The sequence below is a fragment of the Phyllopteryx taeniolatus genome, chromosome 13, assembly GCF_024500385.1.
Source record: "Phyllopteryx taeniolatus isolate TA_2022b chromosome 13, UOR_Ptae_1.2, whole genome shotgun sequence".
In the NCBI taxonomy this organism is placed as follows: Eukaryota; Metazoa; Chordata; class Actinopteri; order Syngnathiformes; family Syngnathidae; genus Phyllopteryx; species Phyllopteryx taeniolatus.
In genome coordinates, this window is record NC_084514.1 from 24,843,024 (window position 1) to 24,863,133 (window position 20,110).

The window sequence follows — 20,110 nt, forward strand, 5'->3', positions numbered from 1 at the left end:
ATCAGTCATGTGTTCTTCCATCACAGTCTGGTTTGGTGCTGCTACAAAAAAGGACAAACTCCGACTGCAACGGACAATCAAAACTGCTGAAAGGATTGTCGGTACCCCCCTACCCACCCTTGAGGACTTGCACGCTGCCAGAACTAAGACAAGGGCGTGCATAATCCTCTCGGACCCTCCCCACCCCGGTCACCAGCTCTTCCAGCTCCTTCCCTCAGGTAGGCGCTACCGATCAATGCAAACTAGAACTAGTAGACATTCCAACAGCTTCTTCCCTCTTGCAATCAACTTCTTAAACAGCTAACCTATAATTCCATTACAACAAGCTGGCAATTTTTTGACTTGAGTTCATTGTCACATTTCTGTGGGGCCAATTATTTATTACTCGTGCACTCGCTGTAGTTGTCTCGCCATGCTGCACTATTTGCATATACTGGCCACTCATGCCAGAGTAGCATCTGCTCTATTTGCACACTGATTGAGGAGTATCTGCAACATTTGCACAACCAACATTTTCCCAGATTATCGCACTACTCGTCACTTTAAACCGCATACACTCCTTGAAGTCTCGGCGCCCTTTGCACAATGGTCATTGCACCGGACTATTGCAATATTAGTCATTCGAACTGCTCTAAGTGCTAGAGGACTGCATCTTTTTGCACAATTGTCAAAAAAAATTAAAAATAAAATAATGTACCGGCATTACCAGATAACTAGCAACCCTTCACTGCTCAGTGACTGTTTTTTTTTGTCAATGTCTTTCTGTCTCCAAAGTACGACAACAGATCGTCAATTTACAGAACAAATTGACTATCTGTTGTCGTACTAGAGCGGCTCCAACTACCGGAGACAAATTCCTTGTGTTTTTTTGGACATACTTGGCAAATAAAAATGATTCTGATTCTGATTTCTGATGTCACAGACGGGAGATGTCATCTACAGTCTTTTGCCCTGGCTGTGCAGAAGACAATCACCAGACACTATGCTGAAAACTGCAGAGCATTTTCTCTCTGTGGCAGAGGAATGGGGAGTTGTACAAAAAGTAACCACAATTGGAACATGCAGTGAACAAACAATGATAGCTGCAGCAAGACACCCCCCATTTCAGCACATGCTGTGTATTGCTCACATCCTGCAAAGATCATCACCCATCACTGTTAGCCTTGCTGATAGCGGGTTTAGTGATGCATTAGTGTGATGGTTTTGGGCTGCTTTCTCCTTCAGGACCTGGACAACTTGCTGTGATTGATGGAAACAATAAATTCTGCTATTTAACAGAAGATTCTGAAGGAGAGTCCTCAGTTTGTGACCTCAAACTGAAGCGCACTTGGGTTCTGCAGCAGGATACCGATCCAAAATACACCAGCAAGTCAACTTCTGAATGATTTAATCAGAATCAGAATCATCTTTATTTGCCAAGTATTTGCGAGTCATAAGACATAATACAATGCAAAAGTGACATATTTCAACCGGGTGCCCATTTGATATTTTCAGTGCTCATTAGGGTTGGGCATTGTTTGAATTTGAGCGATTCCGGTTCCTTATTTTGATTCAGCTTCCAAACGATTCTCGATTCCGATTCTTTTAGGGGGTTGGGTCAAAAAAGTTTGCATGATTTTAATAAAGGGTGTCCAAATTATAAACATCCATTTTCTTTGCAGCCCGCAGCAAAGACTAAAATGACATTGGGGGGTTCTTTATAACCAGTATCAATATCAAACCTATAAACTAAAAGGCAATGTGCGTGGAACTAACCCAATTGACTTACTATTCATTAATGAATGTAAAAGTTAAATATAGCATTGTTAAAATCGTTAAATGGGACTGTTTCATCAAGTCAAATGGTTTATATGTGCAAGTTTTAACATGACGTCCTGTTTTAAGTTTGTAGGCTTTTATTTTGAAGCATACGCACTGGAACTCAGCCTTTTGACCCAAAAAGTAACATAACACGCCACACACACTAATTAAAAATGTATTATTTTTATTTTTTTTAATGGATGGAACCAAATGCTATAAAACGGTGATTCATTTCCTGATTTTCACCGTTGATGCACAAGGTTAGTGTTTGTCATACTGTGAGACAACGTTTATGTGAATTTTGTCCCAATTCATTGTGATGTAAAGTTGCTACGGTGCAGTTTTAGCTCAATGTTAATTAAGCTTTTTTTTTTCTGTCATCGCCGCTTACGTTGGTTTGAAGACTAAAATAAACGCTAAAAACCCATCCATTCATCCATCTATTTTCTGAGCCGCTTCTCCTCACTTGGGCCATGGGCGTGCTGGAGCCTATCCCAGCTATCATTCAACTCCTCTCATGCTTATCTGCAATCCCCTTGCAGTGTTGGCATTTCTTCTTTATCTGGTCTACTGTGTAACCTTTCTGCAAATCTGGCAAACCATCTGATATGGTTAGCAGTGATTAGTGCAGACATGGAGCAGATGGTGAGTTTGATCATCAGTTGTTTTGTGCCCTGCTTAACAACCACATTGTGTAGTAAAGGAACCTGTGTTTAAAATCACCTATTAACTCTCGCGGTTCCTAGCGTGTTCGTTTTCGTGAAAGAACTACGATTTTAACGACGTGTTAAAAACCAACCAATTTACTACTGACAGAGGAGTCTATACATACTTCAGAGCTCTGGGTCCGCAGCTACCCCATCTTAGCCTTAGCAGATAGCGTAGTCCGAACAAAACTATCTGTTCCTGCCCCAGACTTATACAATGTTTCAAAGAGGAAGTATGGAATCGTTGTCATCTGATTGGTACAGCGTCCTTTGACGTCATCATTGCTCTGCAGAATGATGGCCATTTTCCGCTGGCTCCAGACGCCGTCTCCACATTCTTGCTTCTCAAAATGTTTACAGCAACCCCCCGCAGCCATTGTCGTCTCCAACAGATGTTCCCCGCCGCCACAACATGCACCCTGTTGGGAGCTTTCCTGCATCACACCCCCACTCCCTTATCTGATTTACATGTTATCATCCCTGCAATAAAACTCCCATGATCATACCCAGACTAGTTACACAATAAAACCATATATTACATTAATCCCCCTTTTTATCTCTGGTAATCAGAGATCAACACCCCCTAAACACGGAGCCTAGTTCGCTATAATACTCAATAAAGCCCAAACTAAATACAGCAAATATAAAAAAAACAAGAGGATACAAAGGCGTCGTTCAACGGAGTGCCCATGGTCTCCACATCCTCTTTCAGGGGCAGCAGCTGATATTGGCCGTGGTGGTCCTTCCCCTCAAAGGCCTTGAGAACAACCCTGAGGACAAGACTTCTGAGAAAAGGAATAATACAACACCCACACAAAGCAAGCACAGCAATGACAACCACGATGGTAGTTTCCAAAGTCAGCATGAGACCTTTCCATTTTCCAAACATCCTATTCAGCAGGCTATGGAATGGGTAGTCTTCCACTCCAGACATTGATTTAGGTTTAACAGACATGGCTTGCAAACCTTTCATGGCTCTGGTGATCTTTCCGCTTGGTGCCGTATTATTGGGGATAATCGTGCAACAGTGACCCTTGATTTGAGAGCAGGCACCCCCTTCTTCCGCTAACATACTATCGAGGACCAGCCTATTTTGGAATGCCATAAGAGAGGTAGCTGATAGTTACTCATGGACACCCTCTGCCAATTGGGAGGTGAAATTCACCAGTCTTTGAATTTGGTTATGATGGTAATTTATAAAATCAACATTTTTATTCGAGGTTACCCATATAAAAATTCTCTCAAGACCTGCGGAAATTTGACAGCGAGCTTTATACTCATCCGGGACACCTCTGGGAACTCCAATTGCGTCAAGGTAGGTGGGATCCTCTCCTGCTTCCCAAGCATTTCCACCCACGTTGAAGCCACTGACCACACGGCGGCAGCGGGTTAAGCTACCCCACCACTCATGCTCCCAGGTGAAATCTGCCATATGGTTGATTTCCTGCTCAGAGAGAGGCTTAATCACTGTGGAGGTTATCATAGAAACCAATGCACAAGTGCCTGTCCATCCACTGGGCAGATCGTCACCACAGATCCACCACAAATCAGAGCTTGTCTTACTCAATCGGGCCGCATCATAATAGTCAATAAAAAGTGTGAAATTACAAAACTGTGGATCCAGGTGGCCAATTGATGGGGAAAGTTTGTTATTGGGGCCTAAAGTTACCTTACTCTTATTTTGGGAGATGCAAGCTAGGGACGGGACCATTTCGACATCATAGAGGGGAGCGTCTTTTAACTTAGTTAGTGGATACACGTGGTCCCAGCGCTGGCACTCACCCTCCAGATTGTCATTAGTCATCAGCTGGTAGGCACAGGTTGACTCGAACTTAGTAGCAGCAGTAAAAGTTTCCTGCATCACAGGGTTAACAATCCAATTGAGGTTATTCATAGTAGCACAGACAAGACAGTCCTTATGATAGATTTTGACTGCGTCCCTACCTTCCACAGTAATTTCTTTAAGACAAAAATGACCTGTATTAATTCATACCGCTCGTCCCTTAGCCACCTGTAGCACACGACGGTATACCACCCCCACCCTCAAGTCATTATTTAGGTCATATCCCGTAGCTTTAGAGGTTCTAAAAACCACTGGATTCGCGTTTTTTGATACTGGTAAATTAGCAAATTTTCTCAATATCGGATTAGATGAATTTTTTTTGTCGGTCGTAGCCAATTAATAATAATTTGTCCTAGGGGGTCGGCCCCTGAGACATCTATTCCCAAGGTTAAGACCGTAAAGGTTGACACTGGTTTGCCCCACTCTTTCCACGAGGGGCTATTTATATCATACAAGGTCAGCAGTACGGGGTGTCACTCCCCAGGGGTTATCGGGTGTATACTACCTTTTTCCAGTTTGATCCTGTCCTTCCACTGCCAATTTATATCATTCATCGGCTCTCAGTATCCCGGTTTCGAGTGGATAATCACCTGCTTCCAGCTGTAACACAAATCCACCTGGTGGTTCGCTTTGAACTTATGGTTCACCGGGTACCGGTTAGCTCCTCCATGTCCTATACTCAAAGCGCACAAGTAAATGTCGTTTCCCGCCGGAACGCCCCAGCTTACACAATCTACCACCTTACACAAATCAAACTGTCCTTTCCACCAGCGTGTAGTTCAACACTAGGGCCCCTGTTGGCTTCACGGCCCTCTTTCCCACTCGTTCTTGTTTTGAGGGCATTCCGAAATAGATTCCTGTAACTATAATCAAGGAGATCACCAGTCATGATTATGACCTTCTTCACCCAGACATACAGGATGTACATATTTCCCCCCATGTTAAATGATCGATTTAACACCAAAACAGAATATCCATACACTAATACACAAAGATGAAAGAAATGAAAAATGAATGAAAACAAACGAGACTAGGTAAAAAACGACCCCAGCGAATACCAGCGCTAAAAAAAAACGTCCAGCACACACAATACAGCAGAAGATCACCAGGCACGAGAGGCCCTATTTTTAAATTTATTTTTATTTATTTATTAGTTTTTACTCCACAATAGAGGCCTGCGCAGGGCGTGCTTGTGATACCACTTGTCCCCCTTTCCAAAGAGAAGCATGGCATGAGATGTCCGAGCTGACACCTCAAACGGACCAGTCCAGCGTGGTTCAGACCACTTCCTTTGGAGCACTTTCAAATACACGCAACAGAGGGATCTGAAACACAAAGCGAGGATACAAGAGATGACAGTTGCTCCCAGTAGGGCTATAGCCCTTTGGCGGTTCCACGTCCGGCTGGAGCGAAGCCGAGTCTGGACCAGGCATCAAGCGGCCAGTCAGGAGTTCAAAAGGGGTGAACCCTGTCCGACGGTTAATAGCTTGCCTGATGGAGAACAAAGCAAGGGGCAGGGCATGGACCCAATTAAGCCCTATGTGTGCGCACGTTTTGCCAGCCTTTGTATGACTGTGCGATTCATCCTTTCCACATGGCCCTGGGACTGAAGATGGTAGACTGAGGCAAATTTGTGTTTGAGCCCAAGTATACGTTCGACCGTGGCCAACGAATTACCCGTAAAATGGGTACCATTGTCTGATCTGATTTCTTGTGGAAACCCATGTGTCAGGATATAATGGTTAACCAGCGCTTTGATGGCGGACGGTGCGTCCTCTTTTGCACAAGGATAGGCTTCGGGCCATCCAGAAAAAGTGTCGACAATCATTAACAGGTACGTTTTTCCTTGGACTTGGACTAACATGTCAGTAAAGTCCATAACCACGACATCATTGGGGCATCGACCCTTCTCAGTGTGTTGCAGTGACCTCTTCGTTGTAGGGCCAACACTGAAATTCTGACATATATCACAAGAAACACAAAACTCTTTTACCTTACGCAGAAGATCAGGGTGCCACGAAAAGCGCATCTTGTTCAGCATTGACACATAACTCTCGTGTGTCGGGGCGTGTGCTTCCTCAACCACTAACCGCATGAACTTTTCTGCAGGTAACACCAGTCTCCTAGGGCCTCTTGCCGGGCCAAACCACAGCTTCTCCTTGTCATCATACACAGCACCTTTCTTTTGCCACTTACGTTTGTCTTCCTCTGGCGCCGCCTCTTGGAGGTCGCGCACTACATCAACTGTTACTGAAGGGAGAAAGTCAAACAACTGATCCTGTTTAACAACATAGTTACCTTCAGCATCCGTTTGATAGCCTGCTATTTTCTTAGCCACGGCATCAGCCGCGCCATTCCCCCGGGCTACCAGTGTGCCCGCTTTCACATGTTTTACATCCTTCGGTTCGATCCCGGCCCCGCCTGTGTGGAGTTTGCATGTTCTCCCCGTGCCTGCGTGGGTTTTCTCCGGGCACTCCGGTTTCCTCCCACATCCCAAAAACATGCATTAATTGGAGACTCTAAGTTGCCCGTAGGTGTGACTGTGAGTGCGACTGGTTGTTTGTTTGTATGTGCCCTGCAATTGGCTGGCAACCAGTTCAAGGTGTACCCCACCTCCTACCCGATGACAGCTGGGATAGGCTCCAGCACGCCGGCGACCCTAGTGAGGAGAAGTGGCTCAGAAAATGGATGGATGGATGAAATTCGTAGAAGCAGCGACACCTGCCTTGCTTCCGGTTTAGCGTGATTTGATTCAAGCTTTAAATCAAGCTATTTTGTCTCGTAAAGGGTATCACGTCTTTTTTTTATATGTGTAAAATTTAGGAAAAGCAACGAGAAAACGTATCAGTCTCATAATCTAAAGCCTGTACATTGGGATTCACACCGGTGGACGAGAGGGTAGCCTCCCTCTGCCTTCAGGCGGGCGGACAGGTCCTGACTGTTGTTTGTGCGTTTGCACCAAACAGCAGTTTAGAGTACCCACCCTTTTGGAGTCCTTGGAGGGGGTGCTGGAAAGCCCTTCCGCTGGGGATTCCATCGTTCTGCTGGGGGACTTCAATGCTCACATGTGCAAAGACAGTGAGACCTGGAAGGGTGTGATTGGGAAGAACGGCTCCCCTCCGATCAGAACCCGAGTGGTGTTCCTTTACTTGGACATTGAGTCCGAGTGGACCATGTTCCACGCCTCCTTTGCTGTGTGTGGCAACCCCCGAACCTGTTGGTGACCACCAGCGGTGAGGGATGCCGTAAAGCTGAAAAAAGAGTCCTATCGGGCCTTTTTGGCCTGTGGGACTCCTGAAGCAGCTGGCCAAGTGGTATGGAGCTTTGGTGGTTGCTGAAAAACTCATGGGAGGAGAAAGGCTTCCTGACGGCTTCGAGGAAATTCTGGTCTACCAACCGGCGTCTCAGTAGGAGGAAGCAGTGCACGATCAACACTGTGTATAGTGGGGATTTGGCGCTTCTGACCTTGACTCGAGATATTGTGAATAGGTGGGGGAAATACTTAGAAGACCTCCTCAATTCCACCGACACGCCTTCCCATGAGGAAGCAGAGTCTGGGTTCTCTGACGCGGGCTCTCCTATCTCTGGGGTTGAGGTCACCGAGGTGGTTAAAAAGCCCCTCGGTGGCAAACCCCCAGGGTGGATGAGATCCGGCCGGAGTTCCTGAAGGCTCTGGATGTTGTGGGGCTGTCCTGGTTGACATGCCTCTCCAACATTGCGTGGACATTGGGGTCAGTGCCCCTGGATTGGCAGACTAGGGTGGTGGTCGCCCTTTTTTAGAAGGGGGACCGGAGGGTGTGTTCCAACTGCAGGGGGATCACACTCCTCAGCCTCCCTGGTAAGGTCTATTCAAGAGTGCTGGAGAGGAGGGTCTGTGGGGAAGTCAAATCTCTGATTCAGGAGGAGCAGTGTGGAACAGTGGACAATCTCTACACCCTCAGTCAGGTTCTCGAGGGTGCATGGGAGTGCGCCCTATCAGTCTAAATGTGTTTTGTGGACTTAGATAAGGCGTTTGACCGTGTCCCCTCGGGGAGTCCTGTGGGGGGTGCTTCGGGCGTATGGAGTCCCGAACCCACTGATACAGGCTGTTCGGTCTTTGTACGACCAGTGTCAGAGTTTGGTCCGCATTGCTGGCAGTAAGTCAGATTTGTTTCCAGTGGGGGTTGGACTCCGCCAAGGCTGCCCTTTGTCACTGATTCTGTTCATCACTTTTATGGACAGAATCTCTCTCTCAGAGGCGTAGAGGGGGCCTAAGTATTCTATCTCCAGTTTTTGCAAACGATGTGGTTCTGTTGGCTTCATCAAGCTGTGATCTCCAACGCTCACTGGAGTGGTTCGCAGCCAAGTGTGAAGCGATTCGGGTGAAACTCAACACGTCCAAATCTGAGACCATGGTCCTCAGTCAGAAAAGGGTGGAGTGCCCTCTCCGGGTCGAGAATGAGTTCCTGCCCCATGTGGAGGAGTTCAAGTATTTTGGGGTCTTGTTCACAAGTGAGGGAAGAATGGAACTGGAGCTTGACAGGCGGATTGCTGCAGCGTCTGCAGTGATGTGGACTTTGTGTCTGTCCGTTGTGGTGAAGAAGCTCGAAAGGCGAAGCTCTCAATTTAACGGTCGATCTACGTTCCTACCCTCACGTATGGTCACGAGATGTGGGTCCTGACCGAAAGAACAAGATCCTGGATACAAGTGGCCGAAATAAGTTTCCGCCGCAGAGATAGGGTGAGAAGCTTGGTCATCCGGGAGGGGCTGAGAGTAGGAATAGCCTTGAGAGGAGCAAGATGTGGTGGCTCAGGCTTCTGATTAGGATAACTCCTGGATGCCTCGCTGGTGAGGTGTTCCAGGCACGTCCCACCTGGAGGAGGCCTCGGGGACGACCCAGGACATGCTGGAGAGACTATGTCTCCCGGCTGGCCTGGGAACCCCTTGGGATCCCCCCGGAAGAGCTGGTTGGAGTGGCTGGGGAGAGGGAAGTCTGGGCTTCCCTATTAAAGCTACTTCCCCCGCAACCCGACCTCTGATAAGCAGAAGAAAATGAATGGCTGGATGGACACTGCACTAAGAGGTTCCAACGGGGAATCCATATGTATATTAAAGTCACCCATGATTGATATATTGCCTGCATGGGTCACCAAGCCAGCAATAAATGCTGAGAATTCGTCTAAAAAGCCAGAAGAAAAAAAGCCATTTCTACCTTTTTTTTTCCATCCATCCATCCATCCATCCATTTTCTGAGCCGCTTCTCCTCACTCGGGTCGCGGGCGTACTGGAGCCTATCCCAGCTATCATCGGGCAGGAGGCGGGGTACACCCTGAACTGGTTGCCAGCCAATTGCATGGCACATACAAACAAACAACAACTTGCACTCACATTCACACCTACGGGCAATTTAGAGTCTTCATGCATGTTTTTGGGATGTGGGAGGAAACCGGAGTGCCCGGAGAAAACCCACGGAGTTAGGGTTACGGGAGAACATGCAAACTCCACACAGGCGGGGCTGGGGATTGAACCCCGGTCCTCAGAACTGTGAGGCAGATGCTCTAACCGTGCCGCCCATCTTTTTACTTAAAAGTCTTAAATTTTCTCCAAAATGGACGGGGCGTCTTATAATGTGGCGCGCCTTATGTGTGCACCGAGTTCCAACATCTATAAATGTTGTTGTGTGATCAGCGCTCCGCTTGACTTTTTCTTTTCTTTTAATTTGTATTTATTTATTTATTTAAAAAAAAAATTTGACCGCTTGACTGACTGGGAGCATTTCCTGCCGACACGAAGCTTATACAGAGGAAAAGCGGACGTGGCTGAGGACAGCATGCGGACGTAAAGGGGGAAGGGTGCGTGAAGGCGGACGCTAAAGCCACGCCCCCACTAGGTATATAGCGCCGGGGTGTGCATTGTGCAAAACAACATCGGTTTGGCTAAGGACCCCCCTGAAAATGGCACCTACGAAGAGACACGCTTACGAAACACAGTTTAAACTGCAAGCTGTCAGTTACGCGGAGGAACATGGGAATTCTCCCAAAAGAATGAGGGAGTCCCTCGCAGGGGCGCTCTCCAGCACCCCATCCAAGGACTCCAAAAAGGGTGAGTACTCTGAACTGCTGTTTGGTGCATAAACAAAAACAACAATGAGGACCCATTCCCCTGAAGGCGAAGGGAGGCTACCCTCTCATCCACTGGGATGAGTAAAATAGAATTTACTTACCCGAGCCTTCGCAATGCCCGTCCAATAGTAGTTTCGTAGATTTCGAATAATGTTGCAGGATTTTTATCTAAATCTACTGCCTTCTTGTGTACCTCCGTGCGGTTGTGCTTGCCAACATTGTTTTTTGCCCGCTGTCTGTAACACCTTCCACAAACTTCGGAGAGTAATTTCGTCAAGTCAAGTTTATTTGTATAGCCCTTAATCACAAGAGTCTCAAAGGGCTTCACAGGCCCACAGTTGGCAACATCGTGGCGACATCCCCTAATCTAAATCGCCCAATCTGTCATGAACGGAACAAAGGATAGGACCCAAAAATGCACAACTCCAAAACAAATGGACAGTTTAAAAAAAGAGAGGTTTAATATACGGGCAGAGGTCGGTACACAGGCAGGCAATCCAAAAAAGGCAACAGTATCCAAAAACATGAGGTAAAAAGGCGAGGTCGATAATCGTTTGACGTGACATTTGCTCACGGAATGTCCCAACTGCCCGCAGTAGAAGCACCGCCCTTCCCTCAGCTGGCGTTGACGTTCCTCAGGGGAGACACAGAACCTGCCCAGTTGCATGGGTTCCTCCGTGGTGAAGCTAGCCAGTTGATTGAGACCGGCAACAGGGGATCTGCCTTGGTTTGGCTGGCCACCGAGGCTCGTCCTCCAAGTGCGCGGTGACGCAGCCCTGCGCCGAACTCCGTCCAGCTCGCGATCCAAAAGCCTTTTATCGATCTTTACGGAGAGAGCAATGAGAGTGTCCAAATCGGTCGGCAGGTCTAGCGGGACCAAATGATCCTTGACGGCGGGGGATAGTCCTTGAAAAAATGCATCGAGCAGTGCCCTGTTATTCCACTGACTCTCAGCTGCTAGAATGCGAAACTCAATTGCGTTTGACACCCTGCGCTTGCCTTGTTGTAAGGTGACAAGGGAGCGAGCTGCCTCATGATCTGGTGTGGAAAACTGAAAAATTTGCTCCATAGTCTTTATGAAAAAAGCCCACGAATGACACGCAGCGGATTTGCGGCTTCAGTCAGCAGTAGCCCACGCCTCCGCACGACCAGTAAGGTGGGAAATGACGAAAGCAATTTTTGACCGCTCGGTGGGGAAGGCAGCTGCCTGCAGCTCAAAGTAGAGTTCGCACTGAGTGATGAACGGCTTAATATTCCCAGAATCTCCAGAAAACCTCTCCGGTCGAGAGAGCTGTGTGCAGACAGCAGCGGAGGTGGCAGGTGGCTGCATGGTGACTGCTTCACATGGAAATATTGGTACCGTGGCGATATCGGGTGTTGTGCCAACTGGTTCCTTCTTTTGAATCATTTTCATTCGAACTTCAAACTGTGAGGCCAACTGTCTCATCATAATATCCCTATGGTCTGACACTCCCTCTAGATGAAGGTGGAGGGCCGCAAGCTGCTCATCTTGCTTCGAGAGGCGTTGACCCTGCACTTGAAGGGCTTTGCATACCGGGTCTGAGTCTGCTGGGTCCATGTTATGGCCAGTTCGTTCTGTCATGAACGCAACAGAGGATATGACCCAAAAATGCACGACTCCAAAACAAATGGACAGTTTCAAAAAAGAGAGGTTTAATATACGGGCAGAGGTCGGTACACAGGCAGGCAATCCAAAAAAGGCAACAGTATCCAAAAACATGAGGCAAAAAGGCGAGATCTTACTGTGAGTCTTTGACGGGGAAACAACAATGCTGGAACGCGATGACAAGGTACAACGAACTGGTGACGAGAAAGAATGAGACACGAGGTTAAATGCAAGGAGTAATTAGGGTGAACAAGGCACAGGTGGTGAAGATGCTCTCAGGAGCAATTGTGTATGAAACAGGGGGAAGACAAAAACCGGAACACACACCCATGACACAATCGAGCAAGGAAAACTTCAAAACCCCATTTGGGGGAGAGAAAAAAAAAGAAGCCTTGAGAATGGACTGCAAATGGGGGAGAAGGGGGCAATCCCCCTTCTAGGATGACCACCCTGCAATGGATATCATCAATATTTAACTACATTTGCGTGCTGGTGAAAAAGGGAACAATGTATCTCATCTGCAGCACCCTCTTTGACTGTAAACCGAAAGCACATGAGGCTTTTTCACCCAGTTTTCAACCGTTTCTGAGCTTGTGTAGTATATTTCAATAGTACTGAAGTCAGACTTCCTTTGAGAGGGCCAAATGTTTGGAGATCTTTATTCACGCCAACCATCTTTTCTTTGTAATACTACATCAAAGGACTTCCTTTAACCAGTTGTATGTTTATTAGGGTTTTCCTTCTCCTCCCAGACAGTAACCTATCTTGGGTTTATAACAGGCGTCCTGGTCTTCAAAGAGGACTGTTTTGCATTATAGCAGAGAAGGGCCCCGGGTGGGAGATTAGCTCGACTGAGAGGTGCCAACAGGCGGGTATGGTTACTTTACGGACACAGTGTGCCACCTGGTGGCCATCTTAACACTCCAAATATGGTCATGGGGAGCACCCACCTTCCGGGTGCACCCAGAGAGGGGCTAATTCCACGCCCAGAGAATTAAACCTTGATAAACTGAGATTCAGGGTTTTTTTCGGGGGCTTTTTCGTTGTTCTGGCAATGTAAGCAGCTGTTATGACACTAAGGCTTGTTCAATAAATCGAATTAGCCCAAACGCCAAGTGTCTCGAAGTCCACATTTATTCCTGCCTAACGGAAGCCGCAGTTCTCCCGGGTGACCTCCGCCTCTGAAGCACAGGCGAAAAAATCCACCTCACTTGACATCGCATCTTGTCGCATTTTATCGTCTGCGAGCTGCCTCCGACTGACTTTTGACCAATCAGCAATCATGTGGTTGTTTACCTCTGCTTACTACGCAGTTTTCAATTCTTTAATAAATCCAATCTCTCTCCATCGAGTTACAAAGAAGAAACGGTTCAAAACATGCATTGCATTGTAACGATGGAAATTGAGCAATACATTGATGAAGACCTCATTTTATGTCACATTTGGCGATGCGATACTGGATATTTCAAACCATGTATGACTTAGAAACCCTGCAAATAATAATAGTAATCCTGACCCTAATACTGTAAGTAAAGAAATATTAAGTATACATGCAGACTTTTTCAATACAGAGCTGTCGTCATGTTTACTTTTTTTACCCCATATGCGCAAATAAGTTATTGTACATGTTTTTTGTTTTTTTTACTTTTATTACAATTTCCAATAGGATTTTTGTTTTGTTTACATGCACTTTACATTTTCAGTGTGTATAGACGGCTGCCATGTTTGTTTTAATACTTTTGTACTCCATCCATCCATCAATTTTCCATACCGCTTATTCTCACTATGGTCGCGGGCATGCTGGAGCCTATCCAAGCTGACTCTGGGCGGGAGGCGGGATACACCCTGCACTGGTCGCCAGCCAATCGCAGGACATAAAAAAACAACCATTGCCACGCACATTCACACCTACGGGCAATTTAGAGTCTTCAATTAACCTACCATGCATGTTTTTGGGATGTGGGCGGAAACTGCAGTACTTGGAGAAAATCCACGCACGCACGGGGAGAACATGCAAACTCCACACAGGTGAGGCTGGATTTGAACCCGGGTCCTCAGAACTGTGAGGCAGATGTGCTAACCAATTGTCACCTTTTGTGCTGTTCACAAAAACGTTATGTGCAAATGTTTTCAGATGTTTTATTGCTTAGAAAATGTGACATGACAAACGACAAATGCGTTTATGGCATCAAAAATATTTCAAAATTGTCAAAATTTACTCTTAATTATTGTGTATTTTTATTTCTTATAGAATCAACATCAGACCATTTAAATTAATATCGAATCAAATCGAATGGCCAGCTAAAAAAAAAATAAAAAAATCAATATTGAATCGAATCGCAACCTAAAGAATCACAATCCAATCAAATCGTGAAGTTTTAACAACGCCCAACCCTACCGTGCATGCCACTGGAGAAGAACATCATTATGTTGTTGCAATACCCAGAGGGATCTGTGAGCCTAAGTGCCAAGACGAAGCAGCTACTTTGCATTCACACACTCGCAGACAACTAAATAATCTGTTATTTCTGAGATATGAATGAATATATTTGAATTTGTGAAAGTTGTCTGAACTATTGCATGTCTGTACCGTTATTATTATGATTGTATGAAGACAAGAGTGTAATGGGTTTAATGAGTAGTTAGGATCATTTATGCACTTGGATCAGCAAAGTTTGAAGGACATCAAATGTAAATTGTGCATCTCACAAGAGTTTTATGAAGCCATTTATGTCTTTACCATTATGCAAGAAGTGTACAGTATTTCAGTGGGCTACCACTATTTGCTGTCAGTCAGGATTGCCTTTACTATGAATGAATACATTTTAAAATCATAAATTTTTTTTTAAAAAAGGACTTCAAGCGGGCGGCATGGGGGGGCGACTGGTTCGAGCGTCTGCCTCACAGTTCTGAGGACCGGGGTTTAATCCCCGGCCCCACCTCTGTGGAGTTTGCATGTTCTCCCCATGCCTGCGTGGGTTTTCTCCGGTTTTGCTAAATTAGATTCTCTTTCCCGTTATTGATCAAATTACAACCCCAATTCCAATGAAGTTGGGATGTTGTGTTCAACATACATAGAAACAGAATACAATGATTTGCAAATTATGTTCAACGTCTATTTAATTTGAATACACTACAAAGACAAGATATAAAATGTTCAAACTGATAAACTTGATTGATTTTAGCAAATAACCATTAACTTAGAATTTTATGGCTGCAACACGTTCATTACCTGTCCAATACAGTCCCAACAGTGAAGCATGGTGGTGGCAGCATAGATGCTGTGGGGGTGTTTTTCAGCTGCAGGGACAGGACGACGAAGGAAATCGAAGGAAAGATGAATATCCTGAGATAATACTTCATATGGGTAGAAGCAAAATCATGCATTGTAAAAATACATTGATCATAGAAGTGTTTTCCAGAATTTTGAGGTCAACTTTGGGGGTGCGTATTATACATTGGTGCGTACTTTACATGAGAAATTACGGAAATAGTGTTTGAAGTTGGGTGTGTGAAGTCCCCTTCTGTTTTACCTTTCTGAAGGGTAGCAAGGCTAATTTTATTGTTCTTATTTTTAAAGTAACATTTTAAAATGGGGTGGAACGGTGGACGACTGGTTAGAACATCTGCCTCACAGTTCTGAGGACCGTGGTTCAAATCCCGGCCCCGCCTGTGTGGAGTTTGCATGTTCACCCCGTGCCTGCGTGGGTTTTCTCCGGGCACTCCGGTTTCCTCCCTCATCCCAAAAACATGCATAGAGGGGTTAATTGAAGACTCTAAATTGCCCGTAGGTATGAATGTGAGTGTGAATGGTTGTTTGTTTATATGTGCCCTGCGATTGGCTGGCAACCAGTTCAGGGTGTACCCCGCCTCCTGCCCGAAGATAGCTGGGATAGGCTCCAGCACTCCCGCGGCCCTTGTGAGGATAAGCGGCTCAGAAAATGGATGGATGGATGGAATTTTAAAACACATAGAGCCACATTCCTTCACATTTGGAACCATTTTAATGTGGGTTTGACTGGGATCATTGAAAATAAATAATTTTTGGTAATATTTTCATTTTTACTGTAGCTATATGCCCTAAATGTGAGATAGGTAGGTTGTTCCAACGTTTTAAATCATCACAATTTTTTTCCAGTAGAGGTACGTGATTTAAATTATTTAACAATGTAAATTTTGCTGATATGTTAATGCCTAGATATGATATATTCCCTGTCAGAATAGGAAAGTTTGGATTTTGGTCCACAGGATTCCATTAGTTAGTCGTGAGAGAGAGTATTGTTGATTTTGACCAATTGATAGCATATTCTGATAGTTGCGAAAATGTCTTAATGCTGAGTGAATTAGCTGAGTGGACTAGAAAAAGCAATATCCATTACACAGGACTTGCCTGTCTCGACTTGTGACTTGACTCGGGACTTGAGGGCAAAGACCGACTTGTGTCTTGCAAAGCAATGTGCAGCTCAGGTGATAGACTCGTTGGTGGGGGATGGGCACTTTGAAAAAAACATTATTGACAGGAACAGAGTTCACAATATTGCTTCTCAAAATAAAAATGTTCACCTCCTGAAATATTTACAATGGATATTCGAACGTATTACAATGTCGCTTATAATAATTTTTAATACTCTATTTAGTTGACTTATTTGTTGGTTTAACAACTGTTCATATACTTGACGTGCAATACTTAGAACTGAGGTTACAATTGCAATGCATTGAGGAATCAATATTTTACACACCCCTAGTAACTGGGCTGTGCTTCAGCCACGACCCAAAAATCTGGACAACTGAAATGGTGAAAAAGAGTTCAACGCTACATCTCAACAATTCAGTACTACATTGGTCTCATTTTTTGCACGTTTTTATTAATTACAGTATCTTCAGACATATGTATTTAGAAACAAATCCCTAAATTCACTTTACAAGGTCTTTAACCCGTATTCTTCTGGTTTCCTTTGTCCAGGTAGCCACTGGAAGTGATGTCGGCAGGTGATGAGCAGGACAGTGAGGCAGCAGTGCCTGTATATGTGTACGAGTCCAAAGTCCACTGTGCCAATGTGTTATTGAGCCTTGAGGAGCAGCGGAGACAGAGCATCCTGTGTGATGTCACTGTGTTGGTGGAGGGCAGGGAGGTACGAGCACACAGGGCCGTCCTCGCTGCGAGTAGCCGCTACTTCCTACAAGCCCTGCTAGGATACAATGGGCCACCAGGAGAACCCATCATTAACCTCCCTGACAAGGTAAACGAGACATACCAACAAACGTATTGGTACATAAATCTTGAACCATTTTACAAAAATCGTTTGGACCAGGGTCTTAAATTAGCCTTGTTGTGTAAGTTTGGTGTTACAGTAATATACTGGCCTGCCCAGAGCCCTAACCTCAACCCCTTCAAAGACGTTTTGATCATCCAGGAGCAGGGTCTCACTTAAAAGCCTTGTAAAAGGCCTTCATAGAAAAGTGGAACATGGTCACTTTAACTGCAAATAGGGTGGTGGGTTGGGAGGTTTGAGAAAACCAAATCAACCAATGGGTTGAAGTTTCAAATAAAAAATAAATAAAAAGTTTAAAATGGGATTACTTGGCGAGATGCTCATCTGCTTTTTGAGAACTGGTAGATCTCCTAAGTTACTGATCCAGAAACAATTGGATCAGTAACTGAAAAAAACACAGTAATTATCCAGACAGCAAACTACATAGTTTACCTTAAATTCAATAGTTACCATAGATTAGTATGTAGTTCTTAAAATCTAAATGACAGAATAGACTCAGGTTTTATCGTTATTTACACTGATTCCTGAGTATCTGACAATTGCTAGGTATTGCTAGAAGGGGAAGGTTATATTAGTTTATGTCTCCATAGCGCTTTTCAGGACAATATACCATATTACGAAAGTAAGAACAGTAAGTAAGGTTTTATTTATATAGCACTTCACAAATTCATAACTAATATGCAAATTTGAGACAAGTTAAAAAAGACAAGCGTCTAGACAAAGTAGACAAGAATGCAGACATGACAGCAAGGGAAAATCAAACTGCAATAAAATCATCAAAACAATAAGTACAGCAAGCCTCGAATTAAGCGGTCTCGCATCAATATTGGCAAGTCAAAATTAGCATTTTGCGCCTCATAAGACAAATTGAAAAGCAAAACTGTGAATCACAGATTGTTCGCTGTGCTCGACGGACGTGACAACGCGATTACGTTATCGCAGAAAAGGTGGAAGTTAAGCGAAGCTTGATTGCTCGTGCGGGAAAGGCAAAACTGAATTGATAAGAAAAGAGCAAAGATGAATAATATCGAAGGTGTGGTAGCATTTTATAGTGAAATGCAACGTGAGCACCCATGACGTCTAAGGTTGTAACACGGACCTTTCTCTCCGCCGATGTGTGCCGGGGTTCAGCCGTCTTCGTTTATCATAAACACCGTATTTGACAACCAATTCAGTGCAGCTGCTGCCACCATACTAACCCACATAGCAGTTGGTGTTTGCGTGAGGTGTGTTCAGGGACACTGCGTAAATGGGAGTGAAAATGTTGTTTTGTAATAGAGTGTAACGGACATCCTCTCGCCAATGGCACCATGACCCCCAACCTCGGACCGGGACTGCATCCCTTTCTCCGCTCCCCCGCCCGAGACAGATGGTCACGGGGATGCCTGGTTTATCTCACACGGATGCTAAATGAATTACCAGCCAGTCCGAAGGAGCTCATCAAAGTGGAGACTAGGAATGCTGACGCCTCACCTGGACTTTAAATCAATTAGCAGCTACCCCAGAAACCTGAACTCCCAGTCATCAGAAGACCCCCCCTGTGTGCAGGGCTCAAGATACTGAACCAAAAAGCTTGAAAATCTGGTCCCGCATGCCAAGATAAAAGTTTAAAAGGGTCATGTGTTCCTTTTGTCTGGGACAATGGATGGAGCACGAGCGACACCCACAGGCGGTGGAGGGCTACTGCAACTCAGGAGGAACTAATCATAATCTTCACCGGATTTTAATGTTGTATGATATTTTAAGAACTTTGCATAAACCCTCCCAGAGAAACCACCCCCTTTCAGCTGGGCCGGCCCCCTTTGCCGAAGACTGGCTCAGCCAGGAAGCCCCACCTCTCACCACGAGGTGGCGAGGACACATCCGACCTTTTTTCCCGCCATAGGGCACGCTGCCAGCGCCCTGAGCTACCCTTGTGAGTGCCTGGGCAGCTCACGGGCAAGCTCCGTTGGAAGGGGAATGGGTGGCACAGGTCTGCTCTGAGTGTCTTGCGACTAGCGCCACCCCTGGGTCTCCGGCCGCCCTGGACTCGGAACGATTTTTCTTGTTTTATCTTTTTTTTCTTCCTCCTTTTCCCGTCAACTCCACCTGTTTCCCCGGACCGGCCAAACATTCGGAAGGTCGACCAGCCTGCCTAAATTGTGTTCCACGCAACATAAGTCCAACTTGCGGTCTACTAAAGTACAGATTGGTGCATATTTGGGTTTAAATTAATGAGAACAGGAACCCTCAGCTTTATGCATAATTACCGCGCAGGCTCTTCCCACCATCAGAGCACAAGTTCAATCTCCTTTACCAATGTTCGTCTGTCCTTTGTTTTGCTTTTCACTGCATTGTTCCCCTGTTGATACCCCTGTTAGATTTCATTAAATTTTCTATAAAAATCCACCACCTGTATCATCAGTTGTGTGTTTGGGTTCGACAAAAGACCTCTGGTTTTCAAAAACTCTTATTTTATTCCTGTAGCAACCTTCAGATTACGAGACAAAGAGGGTTTTCGTCACTTTGTCGTGAAGTTTTACACATCTAAAAAGAGATGTGGTGCCCCTTTTGTGTGATAAACATTTTTAATTTTAACGCTTAAACTTAAAATCACACTAAACCGGAAGTAACATAGGGGTCGCTTTTGGCTTATTCTTTTCTCCTAACTTAATTAAGTTTTTATCCAAACCAATATACGCTACATAGTGGTGCAGGCCACTGTGAGGCGATACCAAGTTTTGTCCAACCAAAACACACAAAATTCATGATATTTTGC

General features: G+C 45.3%; 1 protein-coding gene across 8 annotated transcripts in view; it reads left to right on the forward strand.

Annotated features, from left to right (window-relative positions):
• The window catches only part of LOC133487569 (transcription regulator protein BACH2-like), a 162,812-nt gene that overhangs the window by 21,133 nt on the left and 121,569 nt on the right, over positions 1 to 20,110 (forward strand). For all 8 annotated transcript variants that reach the window (XR_009791374.1, XR_009791373.1, XR_009791372.1 and 5 more), the window contains exon 2: positions 17,043 to 17,319. Coding sequence is in view for 1 of the 8 variants with exons in the window: in XM_061794335.1 (XP_061650319.1) it covers positions 17,059 to 17,319 (261 nt within the window). In the remaining 7 variants the exon portion in view is untranslated. The remainder of the gene's footprint in view (positions 1 to 17,042; positions 17,320 to 20,110) is intronic.